A 24,205-nucleotide genomic window follows, 5' to 3' on the forward strand; every position below is an offset into this window, starting at 1 on the left:
AATTGTATTAATGCCTCTCAAAAATGGTTAAAATTGGGTTCCATTCCACTTTTTGTTTCGAAATATTGTGGGCTCAATTTAAGAAAAGTGTGTATCTTATGATAATATTTTAGTAGATCAAAAATTAAAAATATTTTGTTCTAAATATCTATGAAGCAAGATCTGCAAGAAACAAACTTTTTTAAATCAAATCAATAGCCATCCTTAAAGTTTTTGAGGGCACAAAGCTCAACGAATTTCAACTTATTGAACTATAGTTTGGAAAATGTATCATTTTTTTAGTAAAAATGTCTCGAACCCAGCATAATGATAAACTTAATGTACATTGCATTAAGAATTTCAGAATCTGGAATGTCGATACCAGAAGCAGTAAATTCCAGATTTCCAGAATGGTGGAATTTTAGTTTCATGTTTCATCTACAGCTTTGTCTAACAGTGTATTGCTCGATGTTTAATAGGTACATGTTATCGACATAACACAGTTATGAACCTTCATAATTACATATTCTTTTGTTATCCAACAATGAGGACACTGCCTCGTCTTATAAAAACAAAAAATAGTATTAGAACGTTGAGAAAGTTCAAATACCCTTTGTTAGTGACATTTCCCCAATGACTGTTTTATGGAGTTTTTTTTTACAGCTCGGTGTAAGTGTTCAACAAAGTTTGACAGCATTAACTTTCGACTAGTTTCGACTAATATTATTCGGATGATTAATATACATCAGGGAAATTTTCGGATTTCAAATCATAACCACCTCAGTTACATCAAAATTATTTTTGGTTTATTTTAATGTTACTGTCCGCAAACATGTTTAACAATTACACAGCTACGATTATTAATTGTATGTGTATATTTTGTATAAATCAAGTTGATTAGCACTAATCTTCCAAGCTGTTCTGATCAATCAAAAGTGATGTTAAGCTGTTGCGATACCCCAAACAATGTCCCTACTTATTGTTAAGCCTTCTGTTCGAAGTTAGATCTATTTTGTAGTTACAAATAAAACCGTTTCAATGTGATGGACGCAAAATATGTGGAAGGTCAATACATATTGAACATAAACTTATAGAACTTATTCATAGTTCTTAAATTGAAACTTCGAGAAAACTGATCCAGCCTTTTGAGGTCGATTGCAATAATATGCACTGGTTTATTTGTGATGCGTTAAAAAGTCGAAGTATGTTCAGAGCTATATCGCCACTATGATGTCTGCGGGTTCAGACATCTTTCACAACTATTAATCAATTGAATGACAGAGCTTCGAGAAAAAAACAACATCCTATCGCTTCAGCTAATGCGACACGGTATCAGTTATGATTATGTGTTATACTGATTTCGTTTCTCAAGCACATGTACTGTGAACCATGAAGTTTCTAGAAGATGTGGCAGAGATTCGATAAATTTGCGTGTTTGTGTGGAATTGAATATTCGTCGAATTATCGTCGCTTATCGTCGATGTCGTCCAAGATAGGCCTTGCAGTTGGGACACGAGTGGTGCACGTCCATGCACTCGTCGATGCAGCATGGAATAAGACAGCATCCCAGCCAGCAGCTGTAATGAGATGGTATTATTAAATTGCTCATTAGAGTGTCCATGGTACATAGTAAAGAAAATAAATTATGCTTAATCCTAAAACAAGTATAATGTATCTGTATTACAAAAATTATTATTATCTTGACATATACGATAGTTTAGTATTTTTACAGAGCTTTCAACTAACCATTTACTTGTATTAAGACAAGCAAGAATTTTCCACTAAACAAGCTCTAAAAATATTTGTTTCCCAAAATTATGTTTTACAATTGAGAAATTAATATTTTTTGTTGTTTAGATTGTTAGTTTTCCAACATGACTCTTCCAATTTTGACTTTTTTGTGCCGCCCTACTATCCTCGTACGATGCCCGCCACTTACCCAAAAAGAGCAATCAAAAATCCGGAAACGTAGGCAATCAGACCGGGGGAAGTTGTGGTCTGGGAGACAATCTCGGCATGGCAACTGGGGCAGATCATGTGCGTGGAAGCCGGTCCAACCGGGACCACTGTGGTTATGATGGTGGGGCCACGGTTTTGCTGTGATGCGTTGGGCGTGAATGGACTGGCCGGTGGGACGCCTCCCACGGCTTGTGCGTAGCTGGGCGGAGCCGATTGCGGCGGAACCACGAAGCCATATGACGGTGGGGCTTCTTTACTCATGCTGGAAGTGGACGAATGGAAACAAGTTAATTGCAAGGTTAATTGTAATATGAGTTATAGTCATTGTATTTAGGCATAAACAGGTAACAAACTGACAAAAAAAAATAAGCATTACAAAAAAGTAATGCACCTTGGATCGATCATATGACAATGGAATTCTAATAAATTTTATTCAAACCAAACAAAGCTATGAATAAACAACAAATCTCAAATTTTGTACCCAATATGTTGCAGTCAAGTGAGTGCCTTTTTGACATTCAAGAGGTAGAAAATATTTACATTTGTTAATCAATGCAAACCATGAATTCATTAAGAATATTGGCAGTCATCAGCTCTGCCTTGAACCAACAAATTTGATAACCAATATTCAAACCAGGGTTCGTATCGCTCACTCAATCTCAGGAGCACAGATTGCTCCCTCACGGAAATTTTCGGGGAGAAATCACTTTTCGGGAAAGAAAAACAGCCTAGAGAGTGATAACCATTTTTCGCTCACTTCGATTGCCGCCAAACGTTGGTTTGCTCTTTTTCTTTCATATTCGAGTCTTTTCGTGGCATTTTCAATGTAAATGGTAGTAGCTTATGCAGAACAAATAACTTAATGCTTTCATACATATAGCGTGGTGATGTGGCTAGAGTAAGCGCATCCCTACGGCTATTATTGTTACTATTCTGGGATCGAATCCCTGCGCGGCCGTACAATTTTGTAATTGTTCTGCGATAATTCTCGCGAAAAGTGAGTGAGTGGATAAAAGTGATGAAACGAAAAAGGATTTTCATCTAATAGGCAAGGTTTTCGTTTATCATCCGAGGCTAATTGTAGAGAAAGATTGATGGGTGAAAGATGATCCTCAACATATTTTGGTCATAAATTCTGAGCCCATATTCCAATCTGGTTAATTCGCAACCTTGGGGAAACAATAATGGAATTCCCTGTCGATAAAATGGATGCAAGAAGTGTGTCTACAAAATTTTGTACACATAAACTCACATACATACTCAATTCGTTAAGCTGAGTCAATTGGTATATAACACTATGGGTCTCCGAGCCTTCAATCAAAAGTCGAATTTTGGAATGATGCAATAGTCTTTACGTATACTTATTATACGAGAATAAAAGGCACAGTCACTCCATTCAGCTATTGTAAATGCGTAGCATTCCATACTGTTCTATTACGATCGCAGGCAATTAGGCTGGCTTGTTGATGCAATTTCCATCCTCTATCAATCGTGTTTATTTGTGTATACCAATTCACCCTCTCAGATACTTAATGTTTGGAAATGTACGATCAAACTTTTTCGAGATTCTTAGGGTGTATGTATAGTTATCCTTCGATGTAGAGCATCGACTCTGGTATTATAATTTATAGATGTTTAATTTATATATAATTGATCAATTTCGATCAGTGGTAAATGACACATTACATTGCTAATTGAGACGGTGAACTAAATATTTAAGGTTTATTGATTTTTCCCGCAAATAAGATATTTTTTAAACATTTTTTTTCTTTTTCGTATAGGATGTAAGAAAGTAACGGACCTAATGGAATTTAATAATATCTGTTTTAGGTTTCAGTTATTAACCGCTGGTTAAGTTCTCTGTTGGGGTGTTGGGGTCTCCAGTAGCTTTGCGAGCAAAGGCGTAGGATTTCCAATCCGGAGATGGCGAGTTCGATTCTCGGTCCGGATGTTTTCGGGTTGGAAACATTCTAGACTCCCTGGGCAAAGTGTATCCATTGTACTTGCCACACAAGATACAAACTCATTCAATGGCGAGCATAGAAAAGCTTTCAATTAATAACTGAGGAAATGCTGATAGAATACTAAGTTGATAAGCAGGCCATGTTCCAGTTGGAATGTAGAGCCATTGAAGAAGAAAAATAAGAAGGAGTTCTCTGGAAACTTAGATGTGGCAATTAGAAGAAGTAAATTAAACCGGTATCGACACACCCTAAACTGTTTCAAACTGGAGATTCCCGTCTATCCAGCCGCTGCAAATCGTCGGCTATCGGATAATGTTTGTTCTCATCCCATTCTGCAAATAAAACAACGGCCCGACGCCACAGTATTGAAAATACCTGAAAATTTCCCCAAATTGAATGATCTTGAAATTCGTGCGTCGACCATGTACCCACATATGTATAAGATTGGGGAAAACTAAATAGGTTCGGCTAAAAATAGCGTGCATTGAACGCGAGTCAGAGTCCATACTTGAGTGCAATAATATTCTATGCATAGAGCAGTTGTCTTGATTCGTTTATAATTTTCCAACCCGAAGAAACGAAAGGGAAAATTGCTCACGCGACCGCACACTGTCGCACATGTGTTTAGGCAGGATTGTTTGATTGGCTTCAACGTGGACGAACGCAAGATCAACAAACCAGCGGCAATAGAGGTTGGTCAAGTGTGTCGTGCGACACATATGTGCCCTGCCAGTTGGCCCACGCGAAGGTCACTCGTTTTGTTCGTCGGGTGGGGTTAATTGAGGAAAAGTGGGAAAACTACCAAGCGGTTAGTGGAAATCGATAGAATATTGGAATGCTTAGTCACTGCTTTGTTGATGACCGATAGTATGATAGATGGATTCCACCTGGGCTACTTATCGCTGGAACAATGCTTGCTAACTACTAGCATTGTTACATTGACGTGGTGGTTAGTCAATCAACAGGCCGATACAGTTTTAGGTCAAGCCGTATGGTGCTAGTTGAAGAGTACATTAATTACATATCGTGACATGCACTGTCAATAAAATCATGCCAGTACCATTTATATGGTAGACACTGGAACTGATGATGCAACATTACACACTTCCAATAAATATTTCATGAATCTTTATCAGTAGCAATGTTAAAAAGCTTAATTTGTGGATAATCGATAAATTGAAATATATAAATACAGGCATACCTCGATAGTACGTACCCTCGATAGTACGTACCCTCGATTGTACGTACATTTTACCTCGATAGTACGTAAGGTACACCGGGGCAAGTTGAAACGGTTTTTTCAAAGTTGAAATTCGAAGTGCTGTAACAGAAACAACCATTGATATATTTTAAATCCGTTTGCGCTGTTTGCTAGTTCGGGCCACATATTATACAAAAAAAATAAGCAACCCTAACAAACTTCCTTATAAATATTTTTATATTCAAATTATTTTTTTATATGCATCGTTTCAACTTGCCCCGCGAATCGGGGCAAGTTGAAACACTGCGTTATATTCAGACGTAAGCTAATTTTGCCGTATTAATAACAAAATGTATGTACTCAGTGATACTCAAGAAGCACGAGGTTGTAAAGATGACTATAATACTGCCAGGATTTGCATAAGAGTCCTATGTAAGTTTTCGACAGTTTTGATTTTCTTTCAGAAATTAGCTTAAAATTGTCTCCTGTTAAAGAAAAACTGATAAAATAGTAGGTTTCTAAAATTTGAAAACAAACACACAGTCGAAACCACACAGTCCCACAGTCGAAACGCGGGACGTCTGGTCACATTACACTAAATTTATCAAATTGATTTCCTCCTACTGGTGACCACTCGGATTACTATTCAGGATGCTTCATTATTTGGTTCACTTGTATATTGCGCAGTTGATTAATTCGGTTGTGGCTTCTTCATAAATGCACATTAATTAACTAGCCACCATACTGCCGCTAACCGCAAGTCGAGCACATATGTAAATGGACGCCATACGCCTCTTTTCATTCTAGTGGAGATTGTAGGAGGGTTGCATTCATGACGGAATGGGCGGAAATTTATTAAATTTATGTTCAGAAGTTTGCATGATTTTATAAATTTATGTTTTTCGAATGTATTTACGGACGATGTTGAACTCTGGAAAAAAATACTTTTAATTGCGAGGGTGACGTTTTGAATCGTTGTTTCAACTTGCCCCGCACCACGCATTTCTATTTGCCCCGATGCGCTGAACATGCAGAGCAATATCAAACAACCAAAATACAAAAATTAAAACGGGTCTTTCATCGATTTTTCATAATCATTATGCTTATTCAACATTGAATGATTACCTACCGTGAAAATTTGATGAAAAAACTTTTCCAAACATCGTTTTGAGGCCTGTTTCATTGGCACGTCAAATAGTTGGTTTGGATTTTGCAAAGGGCGAAAAATAAACAATGGTAGGGATTGCTTTTGAAAGCTGCAATCTTTCGGGAATGGCAGTCAGAAAGTACGTTTAGGCGAGTAGTTTGTTGAAAAAAAAATATCAGAGCAATCGGATATTTCCTATCTGAATTACAGCTTCCGTTTCAACCTACCTCGCATTTCAACTTGCCCCGGTGTACCTTACAAAAAAAAATAGTTTTTCGTTCAATTTTCTGTACGATTTTAGTAAAAATTTGAATATGCTTTGATCATGGCACATGCGGGGTCCTTCATATGTTACGTAATAATTTCACAACTGATTTAAACACCATCGTGAGGCTATAACGAATTTAGTAGCAAAACTTTGAAAAAAGCAGCGTGTCATAAATGTCTTGGACGCGTTCGCTCACGCACTCGCGTGAGTTTGTCACCGACATAAGAGTGTTATCAGCAATAATTGAAATTTTATGGGTATGATTTTCTTAGAAAGCAGATTAGCTACCCAAGTAACATTCGAATAGCACTTTGGCATTTGAAGATATTTATTATGGTTTTATTGTGACAACCGTCATGCTCTTCAGTTTAGGCAAGGCATTTAACAGTCATGAATTATGATCTGTCTTCTAGCTGTTGTCAAAACTTTTTGAAGCAGCTTGTAAATTCCGCATACTTCAAAATTTAAATATGGATCTATTGCGGCACTCCATGCCTTGATAAAACGCATTTTAGAAATAATATTAAAGCCCATAGACGTTAGTTTTATTTGTCGTAATAAAATACTTTTTAAAGTCGTTTTGTAACCATAAAAGTCACTTCCAAAACATTTGGCTTCAAATGAGATCAATTGGTATTTGTGGTGGTTACAAATTTTGCATTTCTGATTGAAAACAAAACATGTTGTCAAGTGAATATGAGTAGCAAGGACTGTAAACATTATTTAAATAGCAGATAAACTTACTTTACTATTACCATGCTGCGTGCTTACTCATAATATACATGCTGATACATTTTCAGCTACATCAATCATCTTGATATTGAAAATTACATATGCCAAATTGCGAGGTGACAAATTCGAAATAAGTTTCTAGAGAGAGACTAACACGACTAACAGAAAATAACACGATGCGTAGACGCGCCCTTGATACCTTGAACTTCACTTTCATTGACGGTGACACGGAACGGTGCATTCTTGTTCCCGACCGATGAAGTGCCGTCACATGCGAGTATTTTATTTCCTACTTACGTGTAATAAAATGATCAATTCGAAGTTATAATCCGTAACTTCTCCTGCTTCCATCCATGCCCTTTGTTTTTTTTCGAGAAACTTGAACTGTCAAATTCTCTCTAATTATGGCCATCATATATGTTGAAAAATAACCAATCGGCATTTGTAACAGCCAATCGATCTAGTACATAAACAATTCAGCATGAATAAAAAGCCTCATTATTACCACCTCTAAACATTAAAATTTTATAGTTGATTTCATCGAAGCAAAACAATTTGAACCAATAGGTCTCGAAAAATCATTTTGTATGCCATCGCCATATTCTTTTCACCTAACTTTAGTAGATATTTTGAATCCAAATACTGCATCCCAAGTAACAATCAGTTACCACAAATAGACATCATTGTCGAACTAACGTTTAATTAAAGTATTCGTAGCTGAACAATATGTAGTACGGAATAACAAATTGGGCAAACATTGTTGACATTTGTAACCAGCTTCTGTTCTGCTTTCAGCTATGTATCTGAATAATACTTTTATAAGCGCTACCGACTTATTTCTTTTTAAATCGAAATGTATGTTGAACAACTAGCTAAATACAAACAACTTAGACTTGCAAATGTTATGCTGTTCATCGTGATGCATATGTTTAAATAATTTGTTTTTGAAGCATCGAACAAACGTTTGAAAACTCTATTACAATCTACGCACGAGCATGAGTTTATTAAGAAGTCTAATAATTGACATTATCAGTAAACATCATTGCTTCTGTATCCAATTTCAATTTTGTTTATTTATATAATTTTGAAACATTGAATAAACGTTTGATAATTCACTTATTGCAATAACAACAATGGCTTTAGTTAAACGTTGTACGAACGTTTATTCCACTCTACAAATAAATTTATTTTTAGCGGACTTATTCTTTTTAAAACATTTTGCACTTTGCCATTCACTAGAGAATAAATTATTATTTTTGTACTTACTTCAGGAATGATAGAAGAAATCTGCAGGAAAAATCTACCTCCATGATGGCAGATAGAAGGCAGCAGCTTCACAACTTACTAAATCAAACAATAAAATCAATTCACTTTTCGGAATGACATTACACTAACTATAACGTCATTGACTCCTATTAAGCTTTTGTTCGATTGTTGGCAATTTTGTCGAGTAATGACCAACAACCCCATTACAGCTGTTCAACCAGAATTGTTCAACAACGTATGGTTTATATTTCTAATTCAGCTTGGTACTTTCCAAGGTGACAAATATAGCTGATGGTAAACAACTGGGCTGGGGATTCAAAGGTCGTTAGATCGATACCGGTATCCTGTTCATAATTTATTTTTCATCTTATTTCCAGTATGTTGAACAATGCCTTAATAAGTGTAACAAAGTAATGAAATAAATGTATTTATAAAAGCATAATTAAAAAAAGCCTAATCAGTGAGTTGCTGACTAGTTGAATTAACATTATGTTTGGTTTTTCAACAAAGTTGATGAATAAATATTTTTATCTACTATTTAAGTAAAGTTGAAGAGAGGTTGCTAGTTGTTGTTGAAAAAATACTCCATTTTTGGGCGAACAATGCTGGAACAAATGTTGTCATGTATGATAGTATAATTTTTAATCAACGCTGGCTGAATAAATCTGACCATACTGATGTTTATTCAACTGGCAATTGTTACTTGGGATTACATTCATGGTTACAGGTATGCGATATTGTATAAACGATTCAGCTACGAACAATAAATAATAAATAATGATAATTTAGTATAAAAGTGCGAATTTCGATTTCTTGAAAAAAAAATTTTTTTTTGAAAATAATTGTTGAAACTGGGTTTACTGATAGCGCGTCAGTTTCATCGGTGTTTTGCACTAAATGACACAATAAATCTGACTCCGCACTTAAAATTAATGCACCGTAAGTCACTTCTCTTTTCATTATTATTATCGATGATTGAGAGTATTTTTATTGAATTTTTGATTATGGCATTTTGGGTCTTCATGTTCAATGTAAAAGTTTAATTTATTTTCTCGAGACTGAACGTATTATATAAATTCATATGATTGTTTAAATAAAGCAATATCTAGAAAAATCGGCAGGCATTGAGATTAAGTGGCCTGGAAAAGGCTTTAAATGATGCCAATTTTCTTTCATAATAGTTTGCAAAAGGATTTCTAAATTTGTTTGGGGCCGAGATTATATTCATTTTTCGTCATACTCCGATCTCGAAGCCCGTCTTATGTTTACACTTCAAAATCATTGCAAGAGTGGGCCAACTAGGCAGGAGCTACTTTTCAAGAGGTTTTGGTGTAAGCTTCGTACAAGCAATTGCCTTGACTAGGGCTTCATTTCCATAGGCACAAAATACTCTTGTAGTAAATCATAAAACTCAAAAATGTTACTTGGGCATGTTTACATTAAGTTTAGTTCCACAAGAAGCTTATCCTGGAACAGTAATTCCTCCCAAGGGTTCATCCTGGGATATCTTGGTAGTTTGGTCGAAAATTCCATACATGATTTAACTCAATATTATATCAAGACCTGCGCGCCGATTGAAATTTTATCGACGGTGAGGCGTGATAGATCATTTTCACCCAGTGGCAGTGGCGTGGTGGTGATTAGCGGCGGCGTAAGTCAGCGTGAATCAATTTCGTGTATTACAAGTTTTCCGGAATTTATCAGGATGTTCCTTATTTTCTGGGTAATTTCTTCAGCAATTCACTTAGGATTTTAGAATTTCCATATCCCCTTTCTCAGAACTTCCACCAGAAAATCATTCAGAAAATCCCATGTAAACTCCTCCGCGCATTCTCTCTGGAGTTACTCCAGAAATTCCATCAAGATCTCTGCATTAATTACTTCGAGGTCTTTCCGGAAATTTTCATTGAATTTCTTCAGAAACTCACGTGGAAGCCCTTGATACCTACGTCCCGGGAATTCTTCCGGAGATTCCTGCAAGAACTCTCCCGGAAAATTGTTCCCGTTTTTTTCTTCGGGAATTCTCTTGGAAATTCCTTGCAAAATTGGTCTGCAAATTCATCTGGCTACAAAAAATAAATTTCGTCAAAACCAGTGCTGGAAATACTCGCTTCACGAGTAAGAAAAGATTGTTCTTCTTCTTCTTATTGGCATTACATCCCCACACTGGGACAGATCCGCCTCGCAGCTTAGTGTTCATTAAGTACTTCCACAGTTATTAACTGCGAGGTTTCTAAGCCAGATTACCATTTTTGCATTCGTACATCATGAGGCTAGCACGTTGCTACTTTTATGCCCAGGGAAGTCGAAACAATTTCCAATCCTAAAATTGCCTAGACCGGCACCAGGAATCGAACCCAGCCTCCCTCAGCATGGTCTTTCTTTGTAGCCGCGCGTTTTACCGCACGGCCAGTATTTTTTTCAGGAGTAAAAATCACGATCGCGAGTATGTGAGGTTACTTCGAATAAAATGGATAAATTTCACTTATTGCTAATTTCTTCCAAAACGTGAAATGCAAAGATCTTGCAAGAACTTTCCAACCAAAATGCAAGCAGCGAGCTGTCAACTTTTGGTTGTCAAATCCTATCCTTGCTATGAGCTTGAAAGAGAAGGACGATTAGACGTCAGCTGAAAGCTGTCCGTTTGTTTTCGTCGACCTTTTTTTCGAAGCGCGCCAAAAACAGTGATGCCAGACTTTCAGGAATGACTTAAATTGTATATAAATGACAATAAAAAAATATGTTTTTGAAGTGAAAATTGTCGTGTTTTACCAAGTATTTTAAGGTTTTGAAAACTGGATATTTCTTGGGATATAGTCTGGCTAAAAAGCAAAGATTTTATTTGACTCCTCCAAGACTGTAAACATTCTTTTTGCGAAGTACCAAAACATTTGTATTTTCATTGCCAACAACACTGGTTGCAAGATTTTCAGGCGTTCCTCAACATTTGCTAGTCAGATTTCATGCATTTTGACATTCCACTGCAACCTGCAATAACATGCATAATTATGCATGATGTGTAACATATCTTTGAAACGTCGCGAATATCACGTAATTTATGGATGTTCCGAAGCATTAACATACAATATTTCATAAAAATAATATCCTCACATTTACAAGGACGATAATTTTGCGCAATGCTACATGTAGTGTACTATATCAAAATATAAATTTGATTTCGTTGTGATCAAATATCAAATATAAATTTGCTTAGGATACAGAGCCTTCTATCGAAATTTTAGCTTCCGAACGGTTTTATAAACATTACACCACTCCCAAATAAAAGAAAGGCAAAAAAATTTTTTTGTTTTGTTTTTTTTTTTCCTTCGGTAGTACGTACGCTTCGATTATACGTACACTAAAATAACGGAGCAGTACGTACTATCGCGGTAGGCCTGTATTTGTCTTTTTCGTACACTAAGAAATCATCAAAGGCTATAAGAATTATAATTATAAATCTATTCGACGGATAGAAAATGAAATATATTGACATCAAATTGAAATAAAGAATTAAAAAAAATCAAATTGAAATCATAATTTGTTTTCAAATATGAATCATCATGATCTAATCATATTTTGATCTAATTTTGGTGTAGATTTCTAAATTGTATTATCTGACATCAAACTATGTACTTATTTTGTTATCGGAACCAATATCCAATTTAGTTTTCAATTTACTCTCATCAATAGCAGGAATAGTTTTCTATTTGATGTCACAGTATGATTTTTCTGATATACATTTTGTTATTTTAACCGTTAAATTGAACAAAAAGATTTCAAATTAAGTAATCATATTCGGTGAATTCACAACATCAAAACAAGTTATCGATTTGCTCTCAAGCTTTGCTCGAGTTCTCACCCCAGTAGACCTGGGTTCGATTGCAAGTGCCGCTGGTATTTTCTAAGACGACTAACGTGTGTAAAAATTTCTTATCAGATCTGAACTTGACAATAAGATTGTACAATCATGTTGATGATACATTTGCTTTTGATGTTCACAACAGTGCAAGAAAATTTCGTCTTATTAGTTGGACCGCTGAGAAGTAACCAAACCCGAGAATAGGCAGATAACTGAAATGATATCAAACTGATAACAGGATTAGTTATCCTTATTATCATCTTAATACTTAGTTATAAATCATGTGATTAACTGATAACTGAATAATAACAAAATGTATTATCAATACAAATTTGGTATTTTCTTCTAAATTTCGCGTAGTTTAGATATCGGACTTCTTTCAAACATATTGTACAATGCATAAAAAAATCTACTCATCCGCTTATTTTTCGACGCAACCAAAAATAAACGCCAGATAGTCGCCTAAGAAAAAGATACCTGTAGCAAAAAAGCTACTTTGATAATTTTGAAAATTTGACCGCCACGTGGTGGTTTGTAGCGATGAATACCAGATAGAAGGTAGAAGCCTTGAAAAAATGATCATGAAAGATGTCATTTTGCTGCAAGGCGCAATACTAACTTCTGCTAAATGTACCCGGCCTATGCTATGAATAGCGTGACAAGAGCTGTTTCCAAACACTGAACTGAAATTTTCGTCTAAGCAGGCTGTGATTTTCCTCGTTACTAACGATATCTACTGATTTGTTTATTTGTTTATTTGTCAACAAAGGAATTTCCACAAAAGTTGAAATTTTCCTATTTGTTTTATACTATGCTTATTTACTTTCCTTTCATTTCAGGTGTCGTTGAATAATGAAATATGTATCTGAGAACCAAGCGTTGCAGTTTAATAAGTACTTAAAATGGCCTTTCAGCTCCCGGAACATATGATCCAAGGCCCTGTGCTCATTCAGGAACGGTGAAAAGTCTTGACTAACCGCAATATAATTCGTCTTGAGATCCACAGTGCTTATGTATATGGGGAAGCGGAAAATTTAACTGGAAGTGTCGGATAATCAAGAAATTTCAACGATCTGGTGTGTTGTGGAGAAAACAATCATGCTCGCACTTTCGTCGATTTAGCAATAGGGGAGGAGAAGACCACCAGCTGTCATCGAGAGAAAAAATAGAATCATTGAAATTTCACACGGTGTGGTATAGGAAATGAAGTATATTTTTGTTATAAATCAAAAATTAAGGAAGTTTCTCAATTATTTATCATCAGACTAAGGCCGGAGTGGCCTGTGCTGCACATAAAAGACTTCTCCATTCAGCTCGGTTCATGGCTGCACTTCACCAACCACGCAGTCTGCGGAGGGTCCGCAAGTCGTCCTCCACCTGATCGATCCACCTTGCCCGCTGTGCACCTCGCCTTCTTGTTCCCGTCGGATCGTTGTCGAGAACCATTTTCACCGGATTACTGTCCGACATTCTGGCTACGTGCCCGGCCCACCGCAGTCTTCCGATTTTCGCGATGTGAACGATGGATGGTTCTCCCAACAGCTGATGCAACTCGTGGTTCATTCGCCTCCTCCACGTACCGTCCGCCATCTGCAACCCACCATAGATGGTACGCAACAATTTCCTTTCGAAAACTCCCAGTGCGCGTTGGTCCTCCACGAGCATCGTCCAGGTCTCGTGTCCGTAGAGAACTACCGGTCTTATAAGCGTTTTGTAGATAGTCAGTTAGGTACGGCGGCGAACTCTATTCGATCGGAGCGTCTTGCGGAGTCAAAGTACGTACGATTTCCAGCCACTATGCGTCTCCGAATTTCTCTGCTGGTATCGTTATCGGCGGTCACCAGTGAGCCCAAGTACACGAATTCTTCAACCACCTCGATTTCGTCACCACCGATACAAACTCGTGGTGGGTGGCTCACATTGACCTCTCTTGAGCATCTTCCTATCATGTACTTCGTCTTCGACGTGTTGATGACTAGTCCAATCCGTTTAGCTTCGCTTTTCAGTCTGATGTAGGCTTCCTCCATCCTCTCAAAGTTACGTGCCATGATATCAATGTCGTCGGCGAAACCAAATAACTGGACGGACTTCGTGAAAATCGTACCACTCGTGTCAATCCCTGCCCTTCGTATTACTCCCTCCAAAGCGATGTTGAATAGCAGACACGAAAGACCATCACCTTGCCGTAACCCTCTACGGGTTTCGAAGGGACTCGAGAATGCCCCTGAAACTCGAACTACGCACATCATCCGATCCATCGTCGCCTTGATCAACCGTATCAGTTTATCCGGAAATCCGTTTTCGTGCATTAGCTGCCATAGCTGGTCCCGATCGATTGTATCATATGCAGGAAGTTTCTCAAAACAATCTTGATTTACAGGGTTAGAATTTTAAAAGCACACAAAATAGACATGATACAGTATCCCCCGCTTATCCGGACTTCGCTAATCCAACGACTCGTTAGTCCGGATCAAGCTAATTCGGAATTTTCCGGATTAAAAAGTATCAACACCCATTTAAACACATTATGCTGTCAATTTTCAAATTTTTGCTGTGATTTTGTTTTGGTTCATTCGTATGGATTTGACAGTCGGATTAACGAGAGAAACCCCGAGAGTCCGGCCATACATTTGTCGGATCAGCGGGGGTATACTGTATCTCGATTTTTATATTTTTTTCCAAAAAAGCAGTTAATGTTTAAGATTGTTTCATTTCTAACCCCACAAACTAAAAATTCTATAACGTTTTAGAGACATTTTAATTCTCATTTCCTATACAGTGAACGTTCGCTAATTGGGGTTTTTCTAATTGGGGCGCTTTTTAGTTGGGGGTTCGCTAACTGGGGCAAAACCCAATTAAAAAGCAGCTAAACGTCAGAATGTGATGTCAAAAACGCGTTGACGTTTCATTTCCGTGTTTGGCGGGATCGATATTTTCTGGCGCGTAAAATTTTCCTTTGTTCGATGCAAAAAGTAAACAACATTGACGCTTGTCAAAACGCCCCAATTAGCGAACGACATTCGTTAGTTGGGGTTAGGTTGTGTCCCAATTAGCGAACGATCACTGTATAATGCCATGTCAAATTTCCAGGGTTCTACTTTTTCTCTAAACTTTTCCAGGTGGCAGCACTGATGAAGGAACCTCTCTTCATGTGTATGCTCAACCACAGAATAATTGCTCAACTATTGACAGTTTAAACCTAGGTTTGAACGCAAACGAGCAAGATCATCTGCAGTCAAACCTCCAATAGTCGATGTGGAAAGGAGGTCGACTCATGGGAATATCGAGATGTGAAATAGAAAATCCTTTGGGAGGTGTTTGAATGGACCATCACAATAGCCCAAAAATATGTTTGACTAGTCGACCCGGCAGACATGGTAAGCGAAAATACGCGTTGTGGACTAGGTACCCATACGAATCCTAATTCCGCGTGGCCATGGCCCGGGCTCCCACATAACCTTATGTAGTACCAAAATCATTCGCGAAGTCGAAGCGAAATTCTTCATACAAACAATGACAGTTCTTTATGGGTTTTTACAGTAGAGCAACAGAGAAGAGGAGATGGCGGCCATGTTTCACTCAAACTCTGACAGATAGCAATGGGATTTCCCATAGGAGGGAAGAGCAGAATTTGCTTCGACTTCGCGAATTCTTTTTCACAGCAAATTTTTTCACGGATTAATTTCTCCTGGAATCAGCAGTATTTATGTTTATATATGCATATGAAAACATGAAACGTTTCACTGTGAAATGCAAGGTGGTTTAGTTTGAATAAAACCTATAACCGAAATCGATTTACAGCATGGCGCTGTTAGCAACCTAATGATTGATAATATAAGAGAGAAAAACTAACCTAAGCCTATTATTCAATTAGCCACAACTGAAAACAAAATGTATTCAATGACGATGAACCGTTTTTTTCTAATTGATTGCCGATTCGCTATTTTGAATTAAATTAATTTCGGTTATCATTTTTGTTATGTTGACTTGTAATTCAACCAGAATGATAACAATTCTAGTTATCAATATAACTGGATAATTAAGTTTTTTTTATTAATAAGTTATTCTGCTTTGCACTCTGTCCAGCCGACTGTTATTTACATAAATGGTTATGGCATCGTCATGATTTTATTATAAATAGTCTTCAGTACATGCAAGATCGTAGAAAGCGTAGTGCTCTTCTCGCCTGCTCCTCAAGAAAGCGCAATTGGGTGCGTGCCTAGAGACGACGCCGTACAATCATTCGCTGCGAGTTCAAATCCCAGTGTATGCCAACATTTTTTTTCAATGCGTAACGAAGTCGGCTGATAACTAAATACTAACTAGTTATTTGAGTGAATAACATGGATAACAAAATGTGTTATCAAATTGGTATCAGTGATAACCTAATTTGTTTTCAGGTAGTTATTTCAGGAACAAAATTCTTGTATCATTTTTGTTATGTTGGCTTTTAATTCAGCCAAAATGTTAACAAGTTCAGTTATCAATATGTTCGATCACCGGATAATATAATTTGTTATCAATTAGTTATTCATTTTTGCTCGGGAAGTCCTCCATTATTTGCCATATTTATTATTTTCGATTTAACATGTACAGTAGACATTCGCTAATTGGGTTTTATTTAATTGGGGATTCGCTAATTAGGATAAAACTCAATTGAAAAGCATACAGACGTCAAAATGTTCGAAAGTGAACAACATTAACGCTTGTCAAAACGTCTCAATTGGCACTCGCTAGCTAAAGCGAGGTCGCGACACAATGACCAACCGAATAATCACTGTAGAGTGTAGGTATTATTGATTCAAGAAAGAGAAAGTCTGAAAGACAGATCTTAGTTTGTACTCCGAAAATCGTCAAACGATGCTTTAATTTTGTGTCAACATGACTCGGTAGCAAGGCCAGTGAACTTTACATCATATGAGTGAAATCCTATCTACAGATGCATATGTTATATGAAAACCCAGATTAATCCACCAAGCGGTAATGTTGCCTTTGTTGCCAGACTTAACTGATTTAATACACCGTTTTCTTCATAACATTCGAACGCAATGACCGATACAAAAACCGTGGATTTAGTGATCAACTAGGGGTTGTCGCCCGTCGAATGCAACTTGTTGTGAGAAAATTGACACGGACAGACAGACATTTGTTCAGCTTGACAAACTGAGTCGATTGGCATATATCATCATGGGTCTCAGAGCCTTCTATAAGAAAATCGATTTGGGAGCCAAATGATAGCCTTTCGGTACAACTTTATTGTACGAGAAAGGCAAAAATGAGTTATGAACCTTTTCAAAAAACAAAACAATTCAAAAAACCTCGTTACTCGAAGGACTAGAAAAAAGGGAGCGCTATTCCATTTTAAAACTTCCACCATATTCCACCAAACATGCTTCAACAGATTTTATCACACCTTAGCTAATTGGTCTTATAATGAAGTTATGATCTATAACTGCTTATTAGGTTAAATTTTGTGCCAAATATCCTTCGTGTACTAATTATCTGGTTTTTGGCACCCAACACTCGACGATAAATATTGATAACATTGTTTGCTATTAAAAGAGTGGTCTGTTTGATTATTTCATTTGAGAGTGATAGCTTTGGCTTTCAAACGATAAACTATAAACATTCATCTAGGGCGGTTTTCAATAGTTTTTTTAGCATGAGATGGAAAACGGAATAGAACCTTTATTCATTTATTTTAACTTCTTAACTAAAATAGGTCACATAAGACAAATGATGCATTTTTCGAACCATTTCTTCTTCTGCTTCTATGACCCTACATATCGCCACAGGGAACAGACATGGAGGCTCGAACAAAATTTCTTGCAAAACATGTGTAAACAAACACACCGAACCTCAACGTCATCGACGTCGACATTGCAACTCACAATCTCATTTTGACAACACGATGGCGCTGGTACACTCAGAATAATCTGCACGTAATAGATATGTGTACACTAATATATTGTGATCAGTTCACCACGCATTTGTGATTCATTTGTTCGGCTAATGAAACTCGTTTTGCGCTAATGAAAAATATGTGCAGCTACTCATGATATATATTACACTGATTTGTTTTAAGTGCGTTCTGGAATAGTGGATGGTTATGAGCGCACACTTAAATCTTAAAATTAAATTTTATGGATTTTCGCCGATAAATATGTGCGGATTATCCTCAGTGTATGCTCTTGCGTGCATAACGACACTAGCGCACAGTGGCATTTTTTGATGACGCTAGCGCTGATTATGCACGGGATAACGGCGACATTCCGAAGTTATTCAAAATGAACAGTAATAAGTTATCACAACATGGCGAATGCAGCTTCAACGTCTGTTCACTGTGATATCGCCTGGAACTTGGCCTGTTTAGTATTCTATTAACATTTTATTAGTAATTAATTGAAAGCTTGTCCACAGACAAACAAACGTGGCAATAATGAAATTCCCATCGTCCATCAACTCAACGATCATTTTGAAGTCAACTTCTTACGAGTTTCACACCCAGAGGCTGTGGAGAGGTGCAATGCACACCTTGTCACTAGCAACATTGGTCGCCGCACCCATATGTGACCTTTGTCTGTATGTTGCCAATCCCCCGAGTAGCGCAACTGACAGACACCGACTCGACGCCATCGTCATTCTCGAAGAGCGAACCGTAGAGCAACAAAGTGTTTATTAATTACCTCTGTAATTCTTCTATAAATAAAAGTTCACGTTAAAGTAATCGCGAGTGCTTTCTTATTACTTTTACTCCCGAATCCCTTCGCTGGTTTTTTCCACTGTGCTACCGTGATTGTCCGTCAGGTTTTGGTCCCAGTTGGACCCGGAGATAAGTTGTGAATAACATTCGGCTGTGTAGAGCCATTTTGTTTGGTGTTCCACCTAAAGGGTGAAGAAAAAGAAGTGCACAATCGCGATCGGCCGCGTGCGAGAACGTAAACAAAAGTTTGTTCGGGCGAAAAGTGAACTGTTTGTTTTTTTGCAAGTGAAAAATGGTTGACCCGCGTTTCTCGATTACCAAGCTTAATGGTACAAACTGGCAGACGTGGAAAATCCGCCTTGAGAATCTGCTTTCCCGCGAAGATGTGTGGTACACAATCGAAGAAGCTGTTCCGGCAGTGAAAAGTGAGAAGTGGAAGACGGCCGACCGTCGCGCAAAGGCCACGCTGATGTTAATGATTGAAGATAATCAGCTTCCACTTGTTAAGAAATGTGCTCATGCTCGCGATGCGTTTGAAGCTTTGAGTGATTATCATGAGAAGAAGACACGATCGGTTCGTGTGTCTCTCTTGAAGAAACTGTGCGCGATGAATATGGCAGAACGCGGTGATCTTGAGCAGCATCTGCTTGAAGTTGACGAACTTTTCGAGCGGCTTGACGCAGCCGGCACCGAACTGGACAGTGATACGAAGATTTGTCTGCTTCTTAGAAGCCTTCCTCCTTCTTTCGATAATCTGGTTACGGCTCTCGACAGCCGTTCAGATGATGACATTTCGATGGATGTTGTCAAGTCCCGGCTGATGGATGAGTATCATCGCCGGCTGGAACGGGAAAGTGTGAGTGTCACAAAAACAGAAAAAGCGATGCGATCCGCGGAAAGCGCAAATAGTGAAAAGCGTGTATGCCACTTCTGTAAGAAGGCTGGCCACATCCGACGCAACTGTAGAAAGTTTCTAGCGTCGAAGAGAGACAGTGAAAGTGCGTCGAAATTCCGTAGGGAAGACAGTGTGAAAGCGAAGGCAGCTCAAAGTGATAGCAAAGGTGTCGCATTTGTGGTTGGCTCTGAGACGGCTTGCTGGATCATCGACAGCGGTGCCAGCGCGCATATGACGAACGATCGTTCGTTCTTCTTGGCGCTGAAGGAATTCGCTGGCGGCTGGATAACTCTGGCCGACGGTAAGAAGACACAGATAAAAGGTGAAGGTAGCGGTGTTCTCTATGGTGTTGACGGCGAAGAAGATGTTATGAAAATCGACATTAGTGAGGTGAAGTTTGTTCCTGGTCTGTCGACCAATTTGATCTCTGTTGCAAAGCTTGCACAGAAACAATTTAAAGTGTGTTTTGACGAAGAATTGTGTCGGATTGTCGATCCGAAAGGTGTCGTTGTAGCGACTGGATGTCGTTACGGCGGCTTGTACCGTCTGAAGCTTGCGGAGACTTCACTCAAGGTAACCACCGGACAACACAAGGAAAACTGTCAGCATCAGGGGCATCGGCGCCTGGGCCACCGTGACTGGGCGGGTGCTGAACGCTTAATGAAGGAGAACCTTGCGACAGGCATGCAGGTGAGCGATTGTGGTTTGCGTATTATATGTGAATGCTGTTTGGAAGGGAAATCGTCTCGACAGCAGGGAAGGGCTGTCGACTGAAATTTTGGACATCGTGCACACCGACCTGTGTGGCCCGATGAAGACCGCCACCGATAACCGTTACGTCATGAATATCATCGATGCTTTCAGTCGATTCACGGTAACATACCTCCTTAAGAACAAATCGGAAGCAGTTGAATCCATCAAGGAGTATGTACGATGGGTTGGAAATTTGTTCGGTCGGAAGCCGAAGGTAATCCGCTCCGACGGTGGAGGGGAATTTGACAATAAGGACCTGCGAAATTTCTACCGAGTGGAAGGTATCAAGCCACAATTTACCACCCCATACACACCACAACAAAACGGTGTGGCTGAGCGTAAAAACAGGTCGCTCACTGAGATGGCTACCTGTATGCTTCTCGATTCTGGACTCGAAAAGCGATTTTGGGGTGAAGCGACGCTTACCGCAACATACCTGCAAAACCGATTACCATCAAGATCCGTACAGAAAACACCATATGAACTCTGGTGGGGCAGAAAGCCGGAACTAAGTCACTTGAAAGTGTTCGGCACCGAAGCCTACGTGCACATCCCGGATGTGAAGCGAGGGAAAATGGAAGGCAAGGCGCGCAAGCTTACTTTTGTAGGCTATTCTATGGAGCATAAAGGCTACCGTTTTGTGGACCGGGAGACAGATCAAGTAACTGTGAGTCGAGACGCTAGATTCATAGAACTCGGCAATGGGTCAAACTCAGTGGAGTATCCGGTTTCAACCGAAGAGGACGAAATCAAGCTGCTGCCGTTTATGGAGAAGAAAGAAGACAGTGACAGTGAATCAGTGGTAGAAGATTCTGGAAGCGACGAATACTACCAAGCATCGGATAACGAGGCGCACCCCAAAGGCAACCGTCGATCAGCACGGCTAAACTGTGGTGCTGTCCCGAAGCGTTTCCACGATTTTGTTTTGGATTATGCCGTGGGCATCGCGGCATGTGCCGTCGAAGAACCGTCAAATTTTAGGGAAGCCATCCAGAAACCGGAATGGAGAAGCGCAATGGAGGATGAACTGGCCTCGCATCAACGAAACGGGACCTGGGAGCTCGTTCCACCACCACCCAAAGCACGAAAAATCGTGGGATCGCGGTGGGTGTTCAAGGTCAAACGCAACGAGCAAGACGAAGTCGTGAAATATAAAGCCCGGATTGTAGCTCAGGGCTACAACCAACAACAAGGAGTCGATTACGACCAAGTGTTTGCGCCGGTTACACGTCAAACGACTTTCCGAACATTTCTCGCATTGGCTACTAAGCACAACATAGTTGTTCGGCACCTCGATGTAAAGACCGCGTATCTAAATGGGACTTTAGATGAGGAGATCCTGATGCGACAGCCTCCTGGCTGCGCAGTACCGTCCAAGGAGGAGTATGTTTGCCGACTCAAGCGAAGTATTTATGGTTTAAAACAATCGGCACGCTGCTGGCACCGACGACTCAACGAAGTGTTGGCGAAGTTAGAATTCAAGTCATCAGGAGCAGATCCATGCTTGTACGTCAAAAGTGTTGGTACAACTAAAGTGTTTCTACTTGTTTATGTTGACGACATGCTGATAGGGTCCACCGATGAACGGGAAGTGGAACACCTATTTGATTCTCTGAAGGAAGAGTTCGAGCTTACTTGTCTTGGCGAAGTTCGACACTTTCTCGGAATGGAAGTACAGCGAGAAGATGGAGTTTGCAGGATCAGGCTACAGAAGTATATAGAGAAGCTCATCTTACTGAATGGGATGGGACAAGCAAAAATTACTAAATCCCCCATGGACCCTGGGTTCCTGAAATTGGCCGAATCCAGCGAAGCCTTCGAAGATTCAACGAAGTACAGGAGTCTCGTGGGAGGATTGTTATACCTTGCGGTAACTGCTCGGCCCGACATTGCTGCGTCAACTGCAATCCTTGGAAGGAAATTCAACGCTCCCGAAGAAGCTGATTGGACAGCTGCGAAACGCATCCTGCGTTATTTAAAAGCAACGGCAGATTACAGTCTGCAACTCGGAGGAACTCCAGATCAAATGTTACTCGGATATTCAGATTCGGATTGGGCTGGAGATGTTGGCAGTCGAAAGTCAACTTCCGGCTCGGTGTTCATGTTTGCTGGAGGAGTCATATCCTGGATGAGTCGCCGTCAAACATCTGTCACCCTTTCGTCTATGGAGGCGGAATACGTGGCACTCAGCGAGGCCTGTCAAGAAGCTGTATGGCTGAGACAACTCTTACGTGATTTCGGTGAAGAACAGAAATCTCCAACAGTGATGTGTGAGGACAATCAAGGCTGCCTGGCATTTGTCAAAACGGAGCGATCTAGTCGACGGTCAAAGCATATCGACACGAGGGAGAAATACGTAAAGGATTTGTGTGAGAAGCAGGAGATCAAGCTGGTCTACTGCCCAACCGACCAAATGACAGCAGATGTGATGACTAAGCCCCTTGGGCCGAAGAAACACCAACTGTTTTGCGAATTATTGGGTCTCGCGAAGCACTAGTGACCCGGTAGTTTATTGAGGAGGAGTGTGGAGAGGTGCAATGCACACCTTGTCACTAGCAACATTGGTCGCCGCACCCATATGTGACCTTTGTCTGTATGTTGCCAATCCCCCGAGTAGCGCAACTGACAGACACCGACTCGACGCCATCGTCATTCTCGAAGAGCGAACCGTAGAGCAACAAAGTGTTTATTAATTACCTCTGTAATTCTTCTATAAATAAAAGTTCACGTTAAAGTAATCGCGAGTGCTTTCTTATTACTTTTACTCCCGAATCCCTTCGCTGGTTTTTCCACTGTGCTACCGTGATTGTCCGTCAGAGGCACGCGCATCGCATTCCTTTATATTTGACATTTCACACTAGCGCCTTCTTTTAGCATTATCGTACTAAATAACATTTCGTGCGACACGCACGCGGGAGAGTGATAGAGTAATTGGATGATGGATTTTTCGACTCTACGACACTACCCATAATTCCATTACCCATAATGCCATTACCCCGAAGGCCACTACCCCGAACGCCACAACCCCGAATGAGTCACTACCCCGAATACCATTACCCCTAATGGGATACTACCCCGAATGAGCCAGTACCCCGAATTAGTCATTATTTCAAGTTAATACTTCATTTCAATGAAAAAAATGTTACTCAATAAAAGTTTATTCAAATTTCATATGAATGAACAATAATTGGAAATGAAACTGTTTTAATGCAGTATGGAACTAAGTATTCTTACTCCGTAAGATCCCGTTCCACTTCGTATGGCACTCTTCAAGATTCCTGAATGGCACGGGGAGATTATGCAGCACGTTTACAATGCAGAGAGTTGGAGGCAATTGCGGTCCACGTCAGCATGGCTACTAGGGCAGCAAGGTAGAAGTTGTTCTCTGGTCGCTGTAGTAAAAGCAACGGATTCTGGATGAAGCGTGGTCTGAATCTCAAAATTGACGAGTGGGTGAATGGGTAAGTAAGAGCAGGTGA

At 39.4% G+C, this 24,205-nt stretch overlaps 2 protein-coding genes across 3 annotated transcripts in view; both read right to left on the bottom strand.

Moving 5' to 3' along the window:
* LOC134211135 (sodium- and chloride-dependent neutral and basic amino acid transporter B(0+)-like) overlaps positions 1-24,205 on the bottom strand; it is a 727,874-nt gene that overhangs the window by 339,649 nt on the left and 364,020 nt on the right.
* Positions 907-24,205, bottom strand: part of LOC134211138 (LITAF domain-containing protein-like) — a 34,198-nt gene continuing 10,899 nt past the window's right edge. For both annotated transcript variants that reach the window (XM_062687778.1, XM_062687777.1), the window contains exons 2-3: positions 1,919-2,200; positions 907-1,556 (exon numbers count right to left, since the gene is read on the bottom strand). In XM_062687778.1, coding sequence (XP_062543762.1) covers positions 1,451-1,556; positions 1,919-2,199 — 387 coding nt within the window. In that variant the 5' untranslated portion in view covers position 2,200 and the 3' untranslated portion in view covers positions 907-1,450. The remainder of the gene's footprint in view (positions 1,557-1,918; positions 2,201-24,205) is intronic.

Source organism: Armigeres subalbatus, chromosome 2, assembly GCF_024139115.2.
Source record: "Armigeres subalbatus isolate Guangzhou_Male chromosome 2, GZ_Asu_2, whole genome shotgun sequence".
Classification (NCBI taxonomy): domain Eukaryota; kingdom Metazoa; phylum Arthropoda; class Insecta; order Diptera; family Culicidae; genus Armigeres; species Armigeres subalbatus.